This window comes from Eurosta solidaginis, chromosome 4 (assembly GCF_040869045.1).
Source record: "Eurosta solidaginis isolate ZX-2024a chromosome 4, ASM4086904v1, whole genome shotgun sequence".
Classification (NCBI taxonomy): domain Eukaryota; kingdom Metazoa; phylum Arthropoda; class Insecta; order Diptera; family Tephritidae; genus Eurosta; species Eurosta solidaginis.
The window spans coordinates 1006001-1021645 of record NC_090322.1 but is presented as its reverse complement, the minus strand read 5'-3'; the positions used below and the strand labels follow the sequence as shown (position 1 = coordinate 1021645).

The 15645-nt window shown below is 36.6% G+C and overlaps 2 protein-coding genes and 2 long non-coding RNA genes across 20 annotated transcripts in view; 3 read left to right on the top strand and 1 right to left on the bottom strand.

The window, feature by feature from the left end:
* Nucleotides 1-6376, top strand: part of PsGEF (Protostome-specific GEF) — an 80567-nt gene extending 74191 nt beyond the window's left edge. For 5 of the 9 annotated variants that reach the window (XM_067779310.1, XM_067779317.1, XM_067779313.1 and 2 more), the window contains 6 exons: nucleotides 229-310; nucleotides 1378-2154; nucleotides 2218-2762; nucleotides 2832-3473; nucleotides 3551-3686; nucleotides 3758-6376. In XM_067779310.1, coding sequence (XP_067635411.1) covers nucleotides 229-310; nucleotides 1378-2154; nucleotides 2218-2762; nucleotides 2832-3473; nucleotides 3551-3686; nucleotides 3758-3844 — 2269 coding nt within the window. In that variant the 3' untranslated portion in view covers nucleotides 3845-6376. The other 4 variants (XM_067779311.1, XM_067779312.1, XM_067779318.1 and 1 more) reach the window with 4 other exon arrangements.
* A 3526-nt stretch (nucleotides 6377-9902) lies between these two features.
* LOC137247529 (uncharacterized) lies at nucleotides 9903-10668 on the top strand. The gene is made up of 3 exons (XR_010951861.1): nucleotides 9903-10033; nucleotides 10193-10417; nucleotides 10471-10668. It is a non-coding gene; the product is annotated as an uncharacterized lncRNA (long non-coding RNA).
* On the bottom strand, nucleotides 9924-10721 carry LOC137247530 (uncharacterized). The gene is made up of 3 exons (XR_010951862.1): nucleotides 10622-10721; nucleotides 10216-10558; nucleotides 9924-10152 (listed from the first exon to the last, which is right to left on the bottom strand). It is a non-coding gene; the product is annotated as an uncharacterized lncRNA (long non-coding RNA).
* A 2306-nt stretch (nucleotides 10722-13027) lies between these two features.
* LOC137248391 (uncharacterized) overlaps nucleotides 13028-15645 on the top strand; it is a 130773-nt gene continuing 128155 nt past the window's right edge. For 6 of the 9 annotated variants that reach the window (XM_067779323.1, XM_067779324.1, XM_067779328.1 and 3 more), the window contains exon 1: nucleotides 13028-13247. The gene's annotated coding sequence lies outside the window, so the exon portion shown is untranslated. Of the gene's footprint in view, nucleotides 13343-15645 lie in introns of all 9 variants that reach the window. The other 3 variants (XM_067779322.1, XM_067779330.1, XM_067779325.1) reach the window with 3 other exon arrangements.

Genomic DNA, 15645 nt, shown 5'->3' with positions numbered 1-15645 from the left:
GTTTTTCTTGTAGGCGGCATGCAGGCCTAAAAGTTTGAACAGTTCGTCTTTGATTTAGATTTATTATAACACATAGAACTTTGCTCTTAGAGTATCAAAACTATCATTAAGTAGCTCAAAAATTCTCATTGTACTTTCGTTTATGATTTTTATCATTCACATCATATTATAAATCATCACTATTAACGTTACTGAAAACATAAAACAATCAAATCATCAATGCTGTAGACGTCATTTAGAGCCACTTTTCGAGGAAGAAACGGAAAGCGACGAAGAGAAGACCCAACAGGAAAGTGATGATGTTAAAAAGGTGGGTCGACTTTTCGTGTTTGCATGCTGTAATTTAGACAAATTTTAATTAAGATTAAATTTAATGTTAAATAACTCATTGAGTATGTTGAATGTGCATTTAGTTGAAGCACAGTTATCAATGCTTTTATGATTTTAACTTTTCTAGGTTTAGCATTTGCTGAATTATTAGAAAATGATCACTTTCATCATTGTATGTATGTATCGTTATTATTGTTGCTATCTAAAAGATTATATGTATTTATTAACATTTCCATACTAAAATCACAATTTATTATTTATTTATTTGTCATGAATCATAAACGCTTTCATGTCATTTTTTTCATGTGCTCATCATTACTTTTGTTTCTTTCTTTTCATATTTCATATTTCTTCATGCTTTCTGTTGCCCATTGATGTAATATGCACTAACATTACAATTTTTGCCACTTTGCTACTACGCCACGTTCTCGATATGTTTATGTATATGTATGTACGTACGTATGCATGTGTATGTGTTTTGGTCATCTAGAGAGTCGTAGTGCGGCTAGTGAAGCTCTAGCATAGCCTGCAACATTGCCAATTCATACAAATCAAGAAATGACATTCGCTACGCGCCATACGTGATAAACAATCATACAAGCACTACAACAACAACAATCGAATTTATTTTACTAACCAAAAGGACATAAAACAACAACAGCAAATATTACCTCCTACCAAACACATAAAAATAAAAAAAAATGCTAAGAAATTTATCAATGAAAAACCTTGAAGAAAAGAACCAATAGGAAGTTGATGAACAAAGAGCTCCGTGCAATAACGGTATACTTTTCTTGCAACACCAGCACCAAACATATTCACCACAGCAATTATTTTAATACACCATTAACCCCCAGAAAAGCGCTTTCAGTTTTTGGCATTGCATTGCGTTTATTAGCTCAAACATCAAATTTGCCCATCCACTACTCTACACGACTCTCCAGAACCAATTACACACACACACACGCGCACACCAATAACACTTGAAATTATTATTCTCTTTAAACCAGAATTGATTAGTTGAATTCTATTCCCAACAATTGGTAGGGGGAAACAACGACAAATGGCCACTATTTAAAGGATTCAGCTGGAAGCTCAAGCGAAGAGGATCTCTCGAACGAGGAGAGCTACGAACTGGAGGAGGCGGAGGCGGCAGCGGAGATGAGAGCAGAAGTAAAAGCCCAGGGACTAAACGCGAGGAAGGCACCACATATACCTGGTCATATACTACCGCCGACATTAATACCGACCAGTTGGCAACAGGCATTCGCCCAATCCCAACCATCCCATCTGGTGGACGCCTCGGGTTTGCCAGTCACTGTACTGAAGGCCTCATCTTGCGAGTACCTACTCGAACAGCGTACAATGGTGCCGCTACGTACCACCAGCATAACCAGCAGCAGCAGTTACAGCCCGCCTACCGCGAGAGCCGCCTCAGCAAGCAGACAGAGCCGAGAGACATCACCAACGTCGCGAATGGCAACGGAGTTGGAGATGGCGTCATCACAACAAACACTCACGTTGGAAGTGGAGATGACAGCGACGATGAGGAGTACTACTACTATGATGATGACGACGACGCGGACAACCCAGATGGCGCAGGCGCAACAGAATCAACCTCCTTCATCGACTTCTACAATAATCAGCAGCGAGAGCGCCAATATCGTGAGCAGCAACTGCAGCAGCGCCAGTGGGACTACCCAAACTACTACCAGCGCATACACAACGACTGTACGACCGGCGAAATTTGTGCCCCCACCACCACCACCGCGCCGGTTACTGCTAACTCAAACAAACTTGAAGACAAGTGGCGTGGAGAAGGCGGTAAGGTCTCATTCGTTTTATTCATAAAATCTTAAAAAAATGTTCTTTAAACCTGTCTTGCAGCCAATTCCACCTCAACGAAATTCTGGCGCTTTTGTTGACACTGGCTCCTCAGCGGTTACCAACACCGTCGCCACAACAAGCACACCGCGCGCAACCGCTATGCATACCACAAAAGTACGACCGTCGGGAGCGATGGGGATGGCGACAGTGAGATTGACGACAGTCAGTGGCAGTCCGCGTTCTGCTGCCGGCGCTACCGCCGTAACAACGTCCGCAAAGCGGTCATCCCCAACGATAATAGAGACGTCGTTGCTGGGATCGGGCGGCAGCAAAGCAGTTTGCACATCATCAACAACAGCTTCGAAGACGACGAAGGCAGTGCAGCAGCAGCAGCCACAGTCTCAGCCATCACAGAAAGCTGTAGCCGAAAAATCGACGAAAGCGGGGGAAACGAAGGACGAAAGCAGCGCTTCACGTGCCCTGGTGCACTCTGGTTCTGGTTTAAGTCCACGTCTAGAGATGCGCTTGGCGCTCAATCACGACATACTCGGCGACGAAGACTTGATTTGCTACGATCCTGGTCCCAATCTAACAACAATTCTGGGGTACAAGATGAACGCTTGCATTTCACCTGAAGACATATTTGTAATTTTATTTTCCCATTTGCTTTGCAGGCACGACCTCTCCACATTTCAGCGGCTGACGGGTCGCGATTTATTGAATCGTTCAATCATGAATCGCGTAAAAACAAAAGAGGCTGTCATATCGTTCTCTCAACAGCGAAACTCGAAGATGGACACACCGACGGTGAACCGGCGTCCACGTCCGAGTTCTGCATGCGTAAGCAACTCCCTAGCAGTCGGTTTGGGTGGTGGCGCACGTGTCGGCGGCGCTCCACAACCCCTCCAGCCAAATCGAAATACATGGAGCAGTTCTGTATCTGCGGATCGGACCAGCGTCGTCAGCGAAAGAGACGCAGAAAGCAGCAAAAGTTGCAATTACAGCAGCGACGAGAGCAAATTAAGCGATCTCGAAATCTTAGCGAGACGCGAGAAGACATATTGCATGTCTCAATTGAAGAGTGGCTCACGAGCCAAGACGAAGACGATGGCAACGATGAAGGGAACAACAACAACAACCATGGCAGTGGAAACAATGGCTGCGACGATGAGCAGGGATTCCTCAACCAGTCCTCAAGCGACGAGGGCGAGGATTACTACTTCGATGGCCGAGGAGACTGAAAGCGGTAGCATACGAACGCGCAAGATCGGGCGTGATGAGAGTGCGCTAATTGAGGCGGGAAAAGGATCCCGATTGTGAGTAGAATGAAATAGAATATGAAGCTCAAAACCAAATTTCAGTGACTTGCGCGCTTTTATTCTTTCTTTCGTAGAGTAAATTTTATCAAGCGGCGCAACTCGGAAAGTCCAATCTCGCCGAACTGTTCTCAGAGCTCACTTAGTGAATCCAACGCCAGTGGCACATCAGTACATCGTCTAGCGATGCAAATGTCACCGCGGAAAGATAATGTAAGTCGGCTTTAGGCGTTTAGAGAACCAAATTTATAAATTTATTTCTTTACTGTCATTGCACTCCACAGGATAAACCCTCGCTTAATCGCCGACTGTGGAAACAGATCACTAAACGACGGCGGGCTAATTCAGTCTCGGAGGTAGCCGCCAGCTAATTTTGCACGCGCAACATGCCACAGCACCCAACCGAGCACGTCCACGAAACGTTTCCCACTTTTAGCTCGCTTCTTCTGGAACGAAAATTCGCAAATGATGAAACACAAACTTTTCTCGAACTATGTTTCATCAAACTAACGAAAATAACGGAGTATATTATTGGAATAACTTTTTTAATAATTGTTGTTGTAATTGTGTAGTAAATGGCAGCTGACACATTACAGCGGAACAATCAACACGAAACGTTGAACGCCAGCGCTAAAATTGATTTTAATTAAGAAATTAAATTTTTCAAAAAAAATAAAAAATTAAGTAGAGGAATTTGTAGTAAAATTGCGGTAATGGTGCGAAGGTCGCATAAGGCGCACGAAGAATCGGTGCGTCGCAGAAACGATATTTGTTAACACTGCGTTGGTTTTGATTTGGTATAGTATTACGTTTTAATTAGAGATGGGCTGCGCGAAGAAGCGGATAAAACGGCAAAGCCGAAAACTAAGTAGAAAGTGATGCAAATAAACCTTTCCATAAAAATGTAGATATGTCGGCAATAACAAAATTTTAAAAAGCAGTGAAAAAAGATGTTGGAAATTTTAATTTTTAATTTAGATATCATCTTTTTTATTGTTGAAAATTTTTAAATTATTGGAAAATTAATAGCAATGCAATTTGTCTAATAATGAAACTACAAAACGGTCCATTTATTAGCGCTTATAAAGTAATGATAGCACGCTTGTCCAATTATTATTGCACGCTTGCGTAATTCACGAAAAGACTCGAGACAACTTCCTGCCACTGAAGATTCAAGGTAAACGCGTAAATAAAAAGGAATCAAAGTAACACTTAAGTTAGATGCATTTAAAGTTCTGAATTAAATTATTTGCAATTTAAACGAATATGTTACTAAGCTCATTATATGAAAGCTCTACAAAACTTTTAGAGAGCTTTCAATGAATGAAAGCTCTACGAAGCTTTTAGCAAACAAATCATTTATAGAGCTTTCACTGCATACAAGCACTACGAAACTTTTATTAACCAAACCATCCATAGAGCTTTTAAGGCAACGAAAGTTTTTATTTCGCGGTCGAAAATATAATTTGTTGTTAGGTTAGCTCATTAAACGGTTTAATTTCGTCAGGCTTGTAATTTTATGAGGATGCAAGCGAAAAGTTTATATATTATACGTACTTTTAGATTACACGCTAGTCATCTGATTAATGAAAACGTTGTTATATTTAGTTAATTTTTTTATTACATTTAGTTGCAATTATTTACTTAAATATATTTTATAATGTAATTATTAAATAAATTAAAAAATATATAGCTTTAGTGCTTATAAATAAAATAAAAATTCCATTCGATTAAAAATTCAAAATTAAGCTTTAAATAAAAATCTCAATAACTAAATTTTAAATAATTAAAAATATCTAGATATTTTGAATACATAACTGTATTACCGATGAATTTATTCGAATTTTATTGTACTTTAAAATAAAATTATCACACTATTATTAACAGACATAACGAAGAAGTTCACGAATTAAAACTAAATTTATAAACTTACAGAGAGTGCAAACATTCGGTATGCATAATTATCTAAAGATATGTAAGTATGTTTGGTAATAAATTAAAATATTTTAAAAAGATAAAATTTATTTAAGCAAAATAGAGTTGTTTTGAAATCCAAAGAAAGTCGGAATTGAAATTAAAACCAACAAATATTTCTGCCATGGATTCTGAAATTAGAATTCAAAATTCTTAGAATTCAAAGGTAATAACAAATACGATTTCAACAAACTTGCATAGGTCATAATATATTAGCGCGAAATGTATTGGTATTTTAATATTCAACACTTCTTTACTTTATTTCATTTATCTTATTACTACCAATATATTATTTCAATAAGTCACAAAAGCATTAGTTATGATGATTACGCGGTCGCTGTCCAACTGGCAACTGTGTGTTTTAGAATCATCGTCATAGGCAAAGAGAACGACCGGTTTTAAGTACCTAAGTACAGGTGGGCTGATATTGGTACATGAACTGTGCTCGCACATAACCCAAAATGACCGCTATGTGACTTATGTAGTTAAGTAGCGGCTTGATAGAATTTACGAGCAGGGACCGTGCATATACAGGGATCATACATAAACGGTATCAAATACGATTTCAAGAAATCAGATACCACAACAACCCGGCCAAAAAAAAGAGCGCAATTGGGTATTTCCAAAATAGATAACGAAAAATCTTCAAGAAGCAACAAGCTAACGAGTTATGCGAGAGGGCGAGTTAGCAACTAATTTTTATTGTATTTCAAGAATTTAGCACTTTCTCGCAAAATAAAGTTCGTCAAATTTACGATAGACTCCGATGAATAAATATTTTCAAAACATCCAGAAACAACAACATAATAACATTATACAAAAAAATTGTACTTTATTAACATAATTATTCACAATAAAGTTCATTTCATATGTAAAATACATTTCATAAAACTATGAAAAAATAAATAAAGTTAAACAATTAAAAAAAATCGATCTGTCGTAATAATAAAAAGAACGACTTTCTTCACACCACCCTAAAAGCAGCACACTCATCAACTCTTTGCTCACACACAACATCTTAACTTTACTGACGAGTCGAATTTCCAGTGAGCGTAAGCACAGCTCTGAGAGCTTTATGCTTGAGAAAGTGAAAAATAAACACGTTCTCAAAACTGGAGAAGTTGATAAGCAACAAAAATGATAACAACGAAAAAGCAAACTCTACGATGGTGAGGTTGGTGCGACCGCAAGCAGCTTTGGAGCAATTGAATGCACTCACACACACACATATTTGATTATGCAAATGAGCAAAGTGCAAAACAGTGGATGGATGCATCAAAGAATTTATTGGCAAGGTCGTATTGGTGAAAAGATTCTTGTAGGGCCAGTTTTATGGCACATGAAGGTACGAAAATATGCGAAAACAAAAAACAAAAATAAGGAATGCGAAGATAAAGCCGTAAGTTAAGGTCGATATGAATTTGTTTTTGTACATAAAGAATTATCATGAGTCAGCTGTAAAAGGCCATGAAGAAGAATGATGCAAAATGACATATGTACATACTTACATGAAGGTCAGATAGAATTTTTGATGTTTAACGGTGTAGCAGGTAAGATTTAAAGGGGGTCATTGCCGTTAATTTTGGTAGCATGCATAAAGAAGAATTTATTCTCTTGAAGGGTCAACAAAATATTCACGGCTGTTGAACAGAGAGGTGCAGGCCCCGCCGAGTAGACTTCTGACTCGTCCCGGATTCTGGCTCTGGTACACAGGCCCTCAAAAGAACCATGTTATCCCTTTTCGCATGGACTCTCTGTTGATATAATAGAGATGACCATAAGCTTAAAGCACGCTCGAAATCTCACGGAATTTTGAGGTGTTCGTCGTGCACAGAACTCTTAAGGAAACAGGGAATCCATACATGACCCTGACTCAGAGGTCTGGTACGCGGATGGACCGACATTTCAGACGCAAACACGGGAGCCGGCATCTATGAGCCGAACTTCAAGAAATCGATACAAATGGGAAGCTATACCATTATTTTTCAGGCAGAAATCCATTCAATATAAGTTTGTAGAGGGAATATCTACGAAGAGGCTTATCCTCCCGAAGTATCCTCATTATGTCAAGACAGCCAGGCAGTCTTACGTGTGTTGAAGTCTTATACAATCTTCTAAGCTAGTGAATGAATGCATTACAGCCTTAAATTATCTAAGAGCCAAAAACGAAATTTTGTTACGATGGGTTCCCGGGCATCAGGGTCATGAAGGTAATAAGCAGGCAAACTACCAATCAAGGGGCTGTAGCAGCATTAAATGGACCAGAGACCTTCTGTGGACCACAAAGGCACACATCAGGGAAACCATAAATAACTGGGAAACAAAACAGTTCAGATAACAATATGTGAATGAATATCCACGCCAAATTGGTCATACTCCCAGCAACGAAAGTATCAGTCAAATTCATTAATTTAAGCAGAGAGGACCTATGAACTCTCACTGGATCACTGTAGTCTAAGACCTAAGTACTTAAGTTAAATCTATTCGATAAACAAATCAGCCGCTTTTGTGAGCTGTAGGGTGAAACGGTTCACATTCTCTACGAATGCCTCGCTATGGCAAGACAGAGACTCTCCCTTCTAGGTGGCGTGACTCTTAATATTGATATCGAGTAAAATGTCTAAGAGATACTTAAATACATTAAAAGCTTCCACATACAGTAAAAGGCTGAAAGGTCAAGCACAATATATCTAAAAAATGGTCGCAGGGCACCGAGGCCTAATAGGCAAGAGTGCCAAACGTCGCTTTCTAGAGCTTCCACAGTGTTATTTTTCTTTTAATATCATATCTTATCATGCAGAGATGTCGAAGAATTTGAATTAGATATCTGAAATTAATTTAACGAAAATACAAAAAATAAACAACATATTCTTGAACAGTGCTGCTCAAAATTTTTTATATGGAAGTGCGAATCACAACACATGTACAAAATTGTATGTGCACTGAAACTTTTTTTGTATTTAAAAAATATTAATTGTTTGAGGTCGGAAAAGGTTGAATATTTGGTTTCAAGTTACAAAATATTTGCTTAACCAACACACAAGAGCCAATAAATTTAATTCTGAAAGTAGAGAAAAATTCGATTGACCTCTAGCCTAAAGTTTTGTGGGAACATATTCTATATACATATATCGTCAGAATTTGGGTTTCAATAACACAGGCCGATATCATCTCAGACCCAGAAACCGGACTATATATTTTCGAAGGATTTTGATGCGATGAATCGAAATCTGGCCTCAAAGGTTAGCTATCAGCTCTGGTTTTCGAGATATCCTAACCTAGAAGTGCAAAAAACACCGTTTTTGCCCATATTTGAGGTTATGTAGCCTTGCAGATGTTTTCTTATTAATTATAATTAAAGGATGGAATTTTTAAATACAAGTATTCTTCTTTCAAATGGCGTTGAGTTTGCTCAAATATAATTTTTTTGCGCTGAGATGTCGCATTTTGAAATTTCCATGTTTCTAAATTTTCCTACACCTGAAAATCGATTGAGATAACATGGACATGATATAGTCGATATATTTGAGATTTGAATTCAGGGCATCATAGACCTTTCGGAAATATATAGTCTGGTTTCTGGGTCTGAATGCTGGTTAAATTTTGTCGGCCTGTGTAATCATACTAAAAGTGAATGTAGAGATTTCCGCGAATGCTGCATTGGAAATTGAATTTGAAAGCTTTTGTTTTAAATTTGTGTTCAAATTTACACACATATGTAACGAATTCCACTTGTTTGAAACCTTCTGCTAACGTTCGAATCGCTAAACTGTCGAAAAAATCACTCCAATCTTCTGTATTGCAAAATTGTCTTTATTAGACAACTTGGGGAGTACTACAATTTTACTTCACAATTATACTTCACTTCGCAACTGATGACGTATTTAAATCAAACTGTTTCGTTATTAACCAGCTTGCGCTGCTTTTACACTCTCGGTACATGTATATTTGTAATTTATAGCCATATGCGTGTGTATGTGTGAGTAACTACTTCGGCTAATGACTACATCTGTGTGTGTGAGATAGCTCTTGGTCGCCTTCTACATAAGTGTTGCTAGCTTTAATGTGTACACGTAAATAAGAGTGGATGATTCATGTTTTTGTTGTTGCGTGATTATTTACTAACAGCTTAGTGATGCTAATATACGTCACAATATAATATCAACAGAAATTACTGAGGTGCTGAAATACCATTTGAATTTAATAAAATGTTTAACAAGTAAATGATAGGCATGGTTACTTTACGGTTCCCTCCAATTCCAGTCAACAAATATCTCATAATGAAGAAAAATAGTCACCCCTATTATGCATTTCGATTACGTTCCCGCTCTACGCTCCGCTTCAATCGAAGTTGGGTATTCTGCATTACGACGGAATCCTAACGAGAAGAGGAAGAGAAAATGATTTTTCGAAATCAGCTGTTTGTACGGAATGTGTGAACATTGGAACAAAATAAGTTAAAGAAAATTTGTATAAAACACTGAAAAACGTTTATATTTTATTATCCACGCCATTTTGTACCAAAAAAAAGCAATCGAATATATTGCCGCAGTGTTATATTTTTTGAGTGAAGTGCTTTCATAATTGTAAATGTGTTTTTGTCGTTCTGTTGGCCAATTCCATGCCGTGGCCACCGAGTTTTGTTAAAACGGATTCCTGCACGAATATAGTTGAATTTTATGGATGCTAATTTCATTGCACTGGCCTAAAATACTTTATAAATGTTTATTTATTCTTTCCGCAAGGCTTGTATACGTTTTCGCTTCACCTTCCTCTACTCCGGCAGCTTGCTTTGGCATATAACTGGACCCAACGAACATACACAAATTATAGCTGTCTATTATAATGGAATCAATAGCCGCGGCATTATTTGTAGAGTTGGAAAGCAAGGCATACGAAAATAGCCAGGCGAGAATGGAAAGGCAAATATTGCGAGATTTGTGTAATCCATTTGAGATGAGTGACGAATTGTAAGAAATTGAACTTAAAAGTGGTAAAGTTTAATGACTTATTTTCTTATTAGGTTAAAACAAAAGCTTTCAAGTATGTGTTAGCTACGTTTGCGGGGCAAATACGTCCAAGGACTTGGACATCGACATGTTGTTTTTGACCTGGAAACATATAAAAAACAATCATCATCAAGCCTTCTACGTTTCTTAACAAGTTTTACTTACAATTTTGTTAAAATTCTGTTATAAATTAATAAACAAATAAAAAGAAAATATTTTTCCGCCAACTAATTTGCAACTTAGAAAAACGGAACTACGATCGAAATGCAGAATACACAAAATCGAAAGATTCGAAGTTGGATCGAAAGAGATTGGAACACAAAATACTAAAATTGCCAAATCGAAAAAATTCCAATCCAAGTGGAAATGCAGAATAGGGCTGAATATACCGAATTGAAATAAAAAGTCACAGAAACTACCCCGTAACCAGAATCTGTAGTTCAAAATAAGTGCATTTTTACTGCATTCTGAACCACTAATAGTTGGCCATCTATCTGTTTTACATGTTTTCAACTGGTGAATTTAATATGGCGATGTCCTAGGCGGTGGAAATTGTCCCCTCTGCCTTAACTTTTCACTAGTTCCTAACTATATACAAATTTCTTTTTGGTACTTTTTCGATAGTACGTACTGGTGGAATAGTGTTGAGAAAGAGGCATACTCATATGTAGCCGCAGCTATTTAAAGCTGGTAGCAGTTTTTTGTCGATTTATAACTGAAAATCTAGCTATTAACGAACTAATACGTATTTGGCTCTATAGGTCTAGTTCTGAACGAGAATTTTGTATCACTAGTTACTGACTTCCTTTGAGGGTAATTGGCTAATATCATATGAAGTTAGAATAGGCTCCTCTTGTTTGGGTACACTTTTGCTTACATTCTTTGGTCATATGCCCCATATATTTCAGCTCCGCGGTCAATTATCTATTTCAATTTTATTTATGAATCAATTTTGATTACACATTTTTTTCAGTGCTATAATGTTTTCGAATAATTTTTAGCTGTCAAATTGTTAGTGTAAATTTTTGTATCATACACAAGCGCCTGAGCTTCAGGCTTCATAAAAAAGTCAAGCATTTTGATATGATTCGAAATTATATGTGAGGGCATATGGGAGTGCTATGAACATTTTTTTTTTTTATATTGAAAGTGTGAATTTGAATCTGTACCTATGATTCAGGGCAAAACAAAAACCAAAGTGCTACAAGTGTATAAGGGTTGAGCAGCTCTGTTCTTGAATATTCTTAGTCCTACAATAGCGCGATAGTATTATGGAACGTTTTCTATTAACTACTCCTTAATATAATCCCAACTAACTCCACCCGCCACTGATTCATTTATTTGATCAATATGTGATATATAATTAATTACGCCTTATTATGAATTATTTACTATCTCAGTGAAAATTTAATGAATATTTAATAATTCGACAGAAAGCTGTATTCCGAAAATTCTTAAGATTAAACATATCTCACAAACAAACATGCTAAACAAACCCGAGGGTTACCCGCATCCACATTTTCGTTCTTCTCTTTGAACCAGCGGTCCTTATCTTAGCCAATAGAACAGCCATATTTTGTATTATGTTCTCGCGTCGCTATCGTTAAGGGATCGTGTGACCATTGTTCGGGTCCCTCGCATTCGCTATGCGGTTCTTAGGTTTCGTATGATAGCACAAACTACTCACCATGGAATTTGGGAGCGCAATATGGTCACCACTTCTCTTAACCCATTTGGGAAATCTAAATGCCTATCTGAATATGTCGCAGCCCTTAAAAAGTAATATATGTTGGAGTTTCACAGAGAATGTGAGAACCGGCGTTTCAGCGTGAGACGACAAAAACGCTCCAGACCATAGAATGTTGCTAAAGCACTATGCTTAGCTAGGAAGTCTGTCTGTTCATTAACTTTAAGTCCCTGATGCCCGGAAAGCCATCCTAACAAAACCTTATTCAGCTTCCAGGTCATTTAGGACTCATATGCACTCATCCACTAGCTAAAAAGTAATTGTGTAAGACTGCACGGCACGTCTGCATTGCAGATGACGTTCGGAGTCGGCATAAAACAAGTAGATCCCGTCCCACCAATTTGTAGGAAATATTAAGAGGCGCACGACGCAAATTGGAAGAGAAGCTCGGCCTAAAATCTCTTCGGAGGTTATCGCGCCTTACATTTATTTTTCAAATTACTTTGTAATTCAAAAGCGGTTTTCTTTATTATAGAAAATGAAATTATTTAGTTTAAAAATTAATTAATTTAATTTTTTGCCAAAAGCCATAAACTCGTTCAGCAGCTTATCATTCCAGTCGAGAGGCAACAACAATATGATGAGCGAAAAGAGCACATAATTGCTTACATATTCTGCCGCCATAAAACAGCTGTTCACCAACCCAAACGATTGAATAGCGTAACCGCTATGAAAGCACTCACACAAGCGCAACACATTTAACCACTTTCCAGCTGAAAGCTTAAACGACACCTCAAACTCCCAAAAAGCACCACTGCCGCTCGTGATCATATGATCAATATAATGCGAGTATGACACGATCCAACCATTCTATCAAGTCTTGGTTGGAATTCAGTAGCGAGCGGTTTTCAGTTTACAAGCGATCGTCACGTTGTTAGGTTGGAAAATTGTGTGCGTTGTGTCGAACTTTTAACGGCATTTGCTAGTCACGGTGTCTATTTTTCGGCAAGAAAACGACAGCAGTGCTGGCGGAAAACGGGAACGTCAAATTTTTGTGCAGTGAATAAAAAAAGTGACAGTCTTGCGACAACCTTTGTGAATTCAGTATGTGGCAAAATATTTCTTTTAGTAATAATATTTTTGTTTTGTTTCAACCAATAAATTTTGTTTTGTTTTGCATGAGAATTTCAACGAGTTTGGTAAATAAAAACACGAAATGAATCATTAGAATTTGCACAACTGTCATTAGCAGTAAAATAAAAATAAAACGCTGTTAGATTTTTTTTCTTTTTAGTTTTTTTGTTATTTTCGTACACGAAGCTCAATGCAGACAAAACCAAAACCAAAACCATTTGTGCAAACACTACAATTCTTATAAACGGTGCTTCCATATTTGTATGTAAACTATGGAATTGAAATTCAAGAAAAAAGATAAAAAAATTTAACTAAACAAATGAGTATTCAACGCCAAATAGGTGTCGAAATGCAATTACTGTAAAATGAAAAAGTTAATAATTATATAAACAAACAAACGATAAATGGAGTTTGTACTTGTTTAATTTGCAGCAAAAAATTTGAATTAAAAAAGAAAACAAAAAAATTAAAGCGCGTATTAAGCGTAGAATCAGTAATTTCCGTGAGCCAGTTGTTTAGAGTTTGTTGATATTGTTGCTGTTGTTAAGTGGCTTACATTTGTGCAACTTGTGCATTGACCTCTGACCCACACATTGCAGCAACGAAAGTGTAGTTTTTCTTTTTTCTAAAACGACAGCAATTTTTAATTTCATGGCAAAGCCACTTTTAAGTAACAGTTTTAATATAATGTATTGATTAGAGTGTTCGTATTTTGTGAATATTTTTTTTCTTTGCTCTATAAATAAATCTTGAATTACGTTTTTTTTTCTAAAAATAAATATCAAAAACAAGGTTCAAGAACAATCGACACAATTATACAAAAATTTGTGTCAGATTTTTTTAGAAATTTTTAGCCATGGAATTCTATAGTCACTGCACCGATTTTTGGCACTTTTTTCTATACAACAACAAAAAAAAAAATAAAAATAAAAAAAGTTTATATACCAATAATGCATTTCTCAGTCTAGGAAGCTTGGTAAACGTAGAAAGTATTTCATTGTTTCTAAACTAAATATACAATACCCAGAGAACGCCACACTATGCTAAAAATATTCCATTCGATCTTTTCCTCCATTCATCGCCAAAACTTAAATATAAAAGGTATATTTTATGCAATCAAAAATTTTAAAAAACTACCGCTAGCAGAAAATTGTGGTTTTTTAATTTAAAAATCAGTTATAACATTCTGTCACATTAATAAATTTTCTATTCAATGAAAAATTTAGAAATCATAGACAACTTTTCACAATTTATTTGCGTGTCGAAAACGTTTGACAGTGAAATGGTAACTTTCTGCGATTTCTATGGCTTATAGACCGAATGAATACCCCTATTAATGAGAATACCCATATTTGAGCCTTACTAAGCTTGAAAATTCTTGATGAAAATTCATAAACTATATTATTACATACTACTAAAAAATACCTATAACAAACTTAGAAAGGTTTGTAGAACGTTTTCGAAATGCTATAAACTTAAATTTTTAGAAGCACCAAAAATAACGACGCATGTCATCGCAGGAATGTGGGTTCAAAACACACTTCCAGGAGAAAAAGCTATGAAGATATTTACAAGGCATAATCGCATTTTTTTAGCTTTATTTGGGCGCGAAAACATTAAGGTGCTCTAGTATGAAAAACAAAAAAAAAACAAAAATGGAAATAAGAAGCACTCTAATACTAACACAAAAAATATGGTTTACAATTTGCTGAGGAATTTTCCAATAGATTACGGTGATCATCCACTTTTTCTTTTGCAGCATTTCTGTACATACACGGGCATTCCATGACAAGTGTGATATATACGCGACAAATTCCAATCCGCCTGAGCCACCTGGGGCTAGATTTAGTAAGTGTGAGCTTTGGAGTGTACACTTTTGTTATATGAAAGATAAGTTTTGTAATATAGTGAAAAAAGTGTACACTCCAAAACTCACACTTCCTGAATCTAGCCCCTGGTCTCGTTCTGTATCACTTTCTATCATTCGTAGAGTATGGGCAGAGTAAAATCGTTTCAAAGCTTTGTCACGCTCAATCTTGAAACGCCTGTCAAAAGGTTTGACCGAGAACATGACACGTTTGTATTTACACATTATGGCCGTTGTTTTGAAAGAGCTGTTTAGTCACTAAATCATTAATTTGTTCGTTGAATATTTTCTCAACAGAATTATAAGAACGCAAAAACGTAAGAGCCTTTTGACGCCAATTTTTGTTTAACACGTTGAATAACTTTCTTTAAAAACAATTAGACATGAAAAAAATTAAATAAAAGAAAAATAGAATAAATATGCATATTTTTCAAATGTTACGTACATTAAGTGCCTGTTTAATTGTTTTAATTCTTGTTTCATTCTCCTTCTTATTATGAA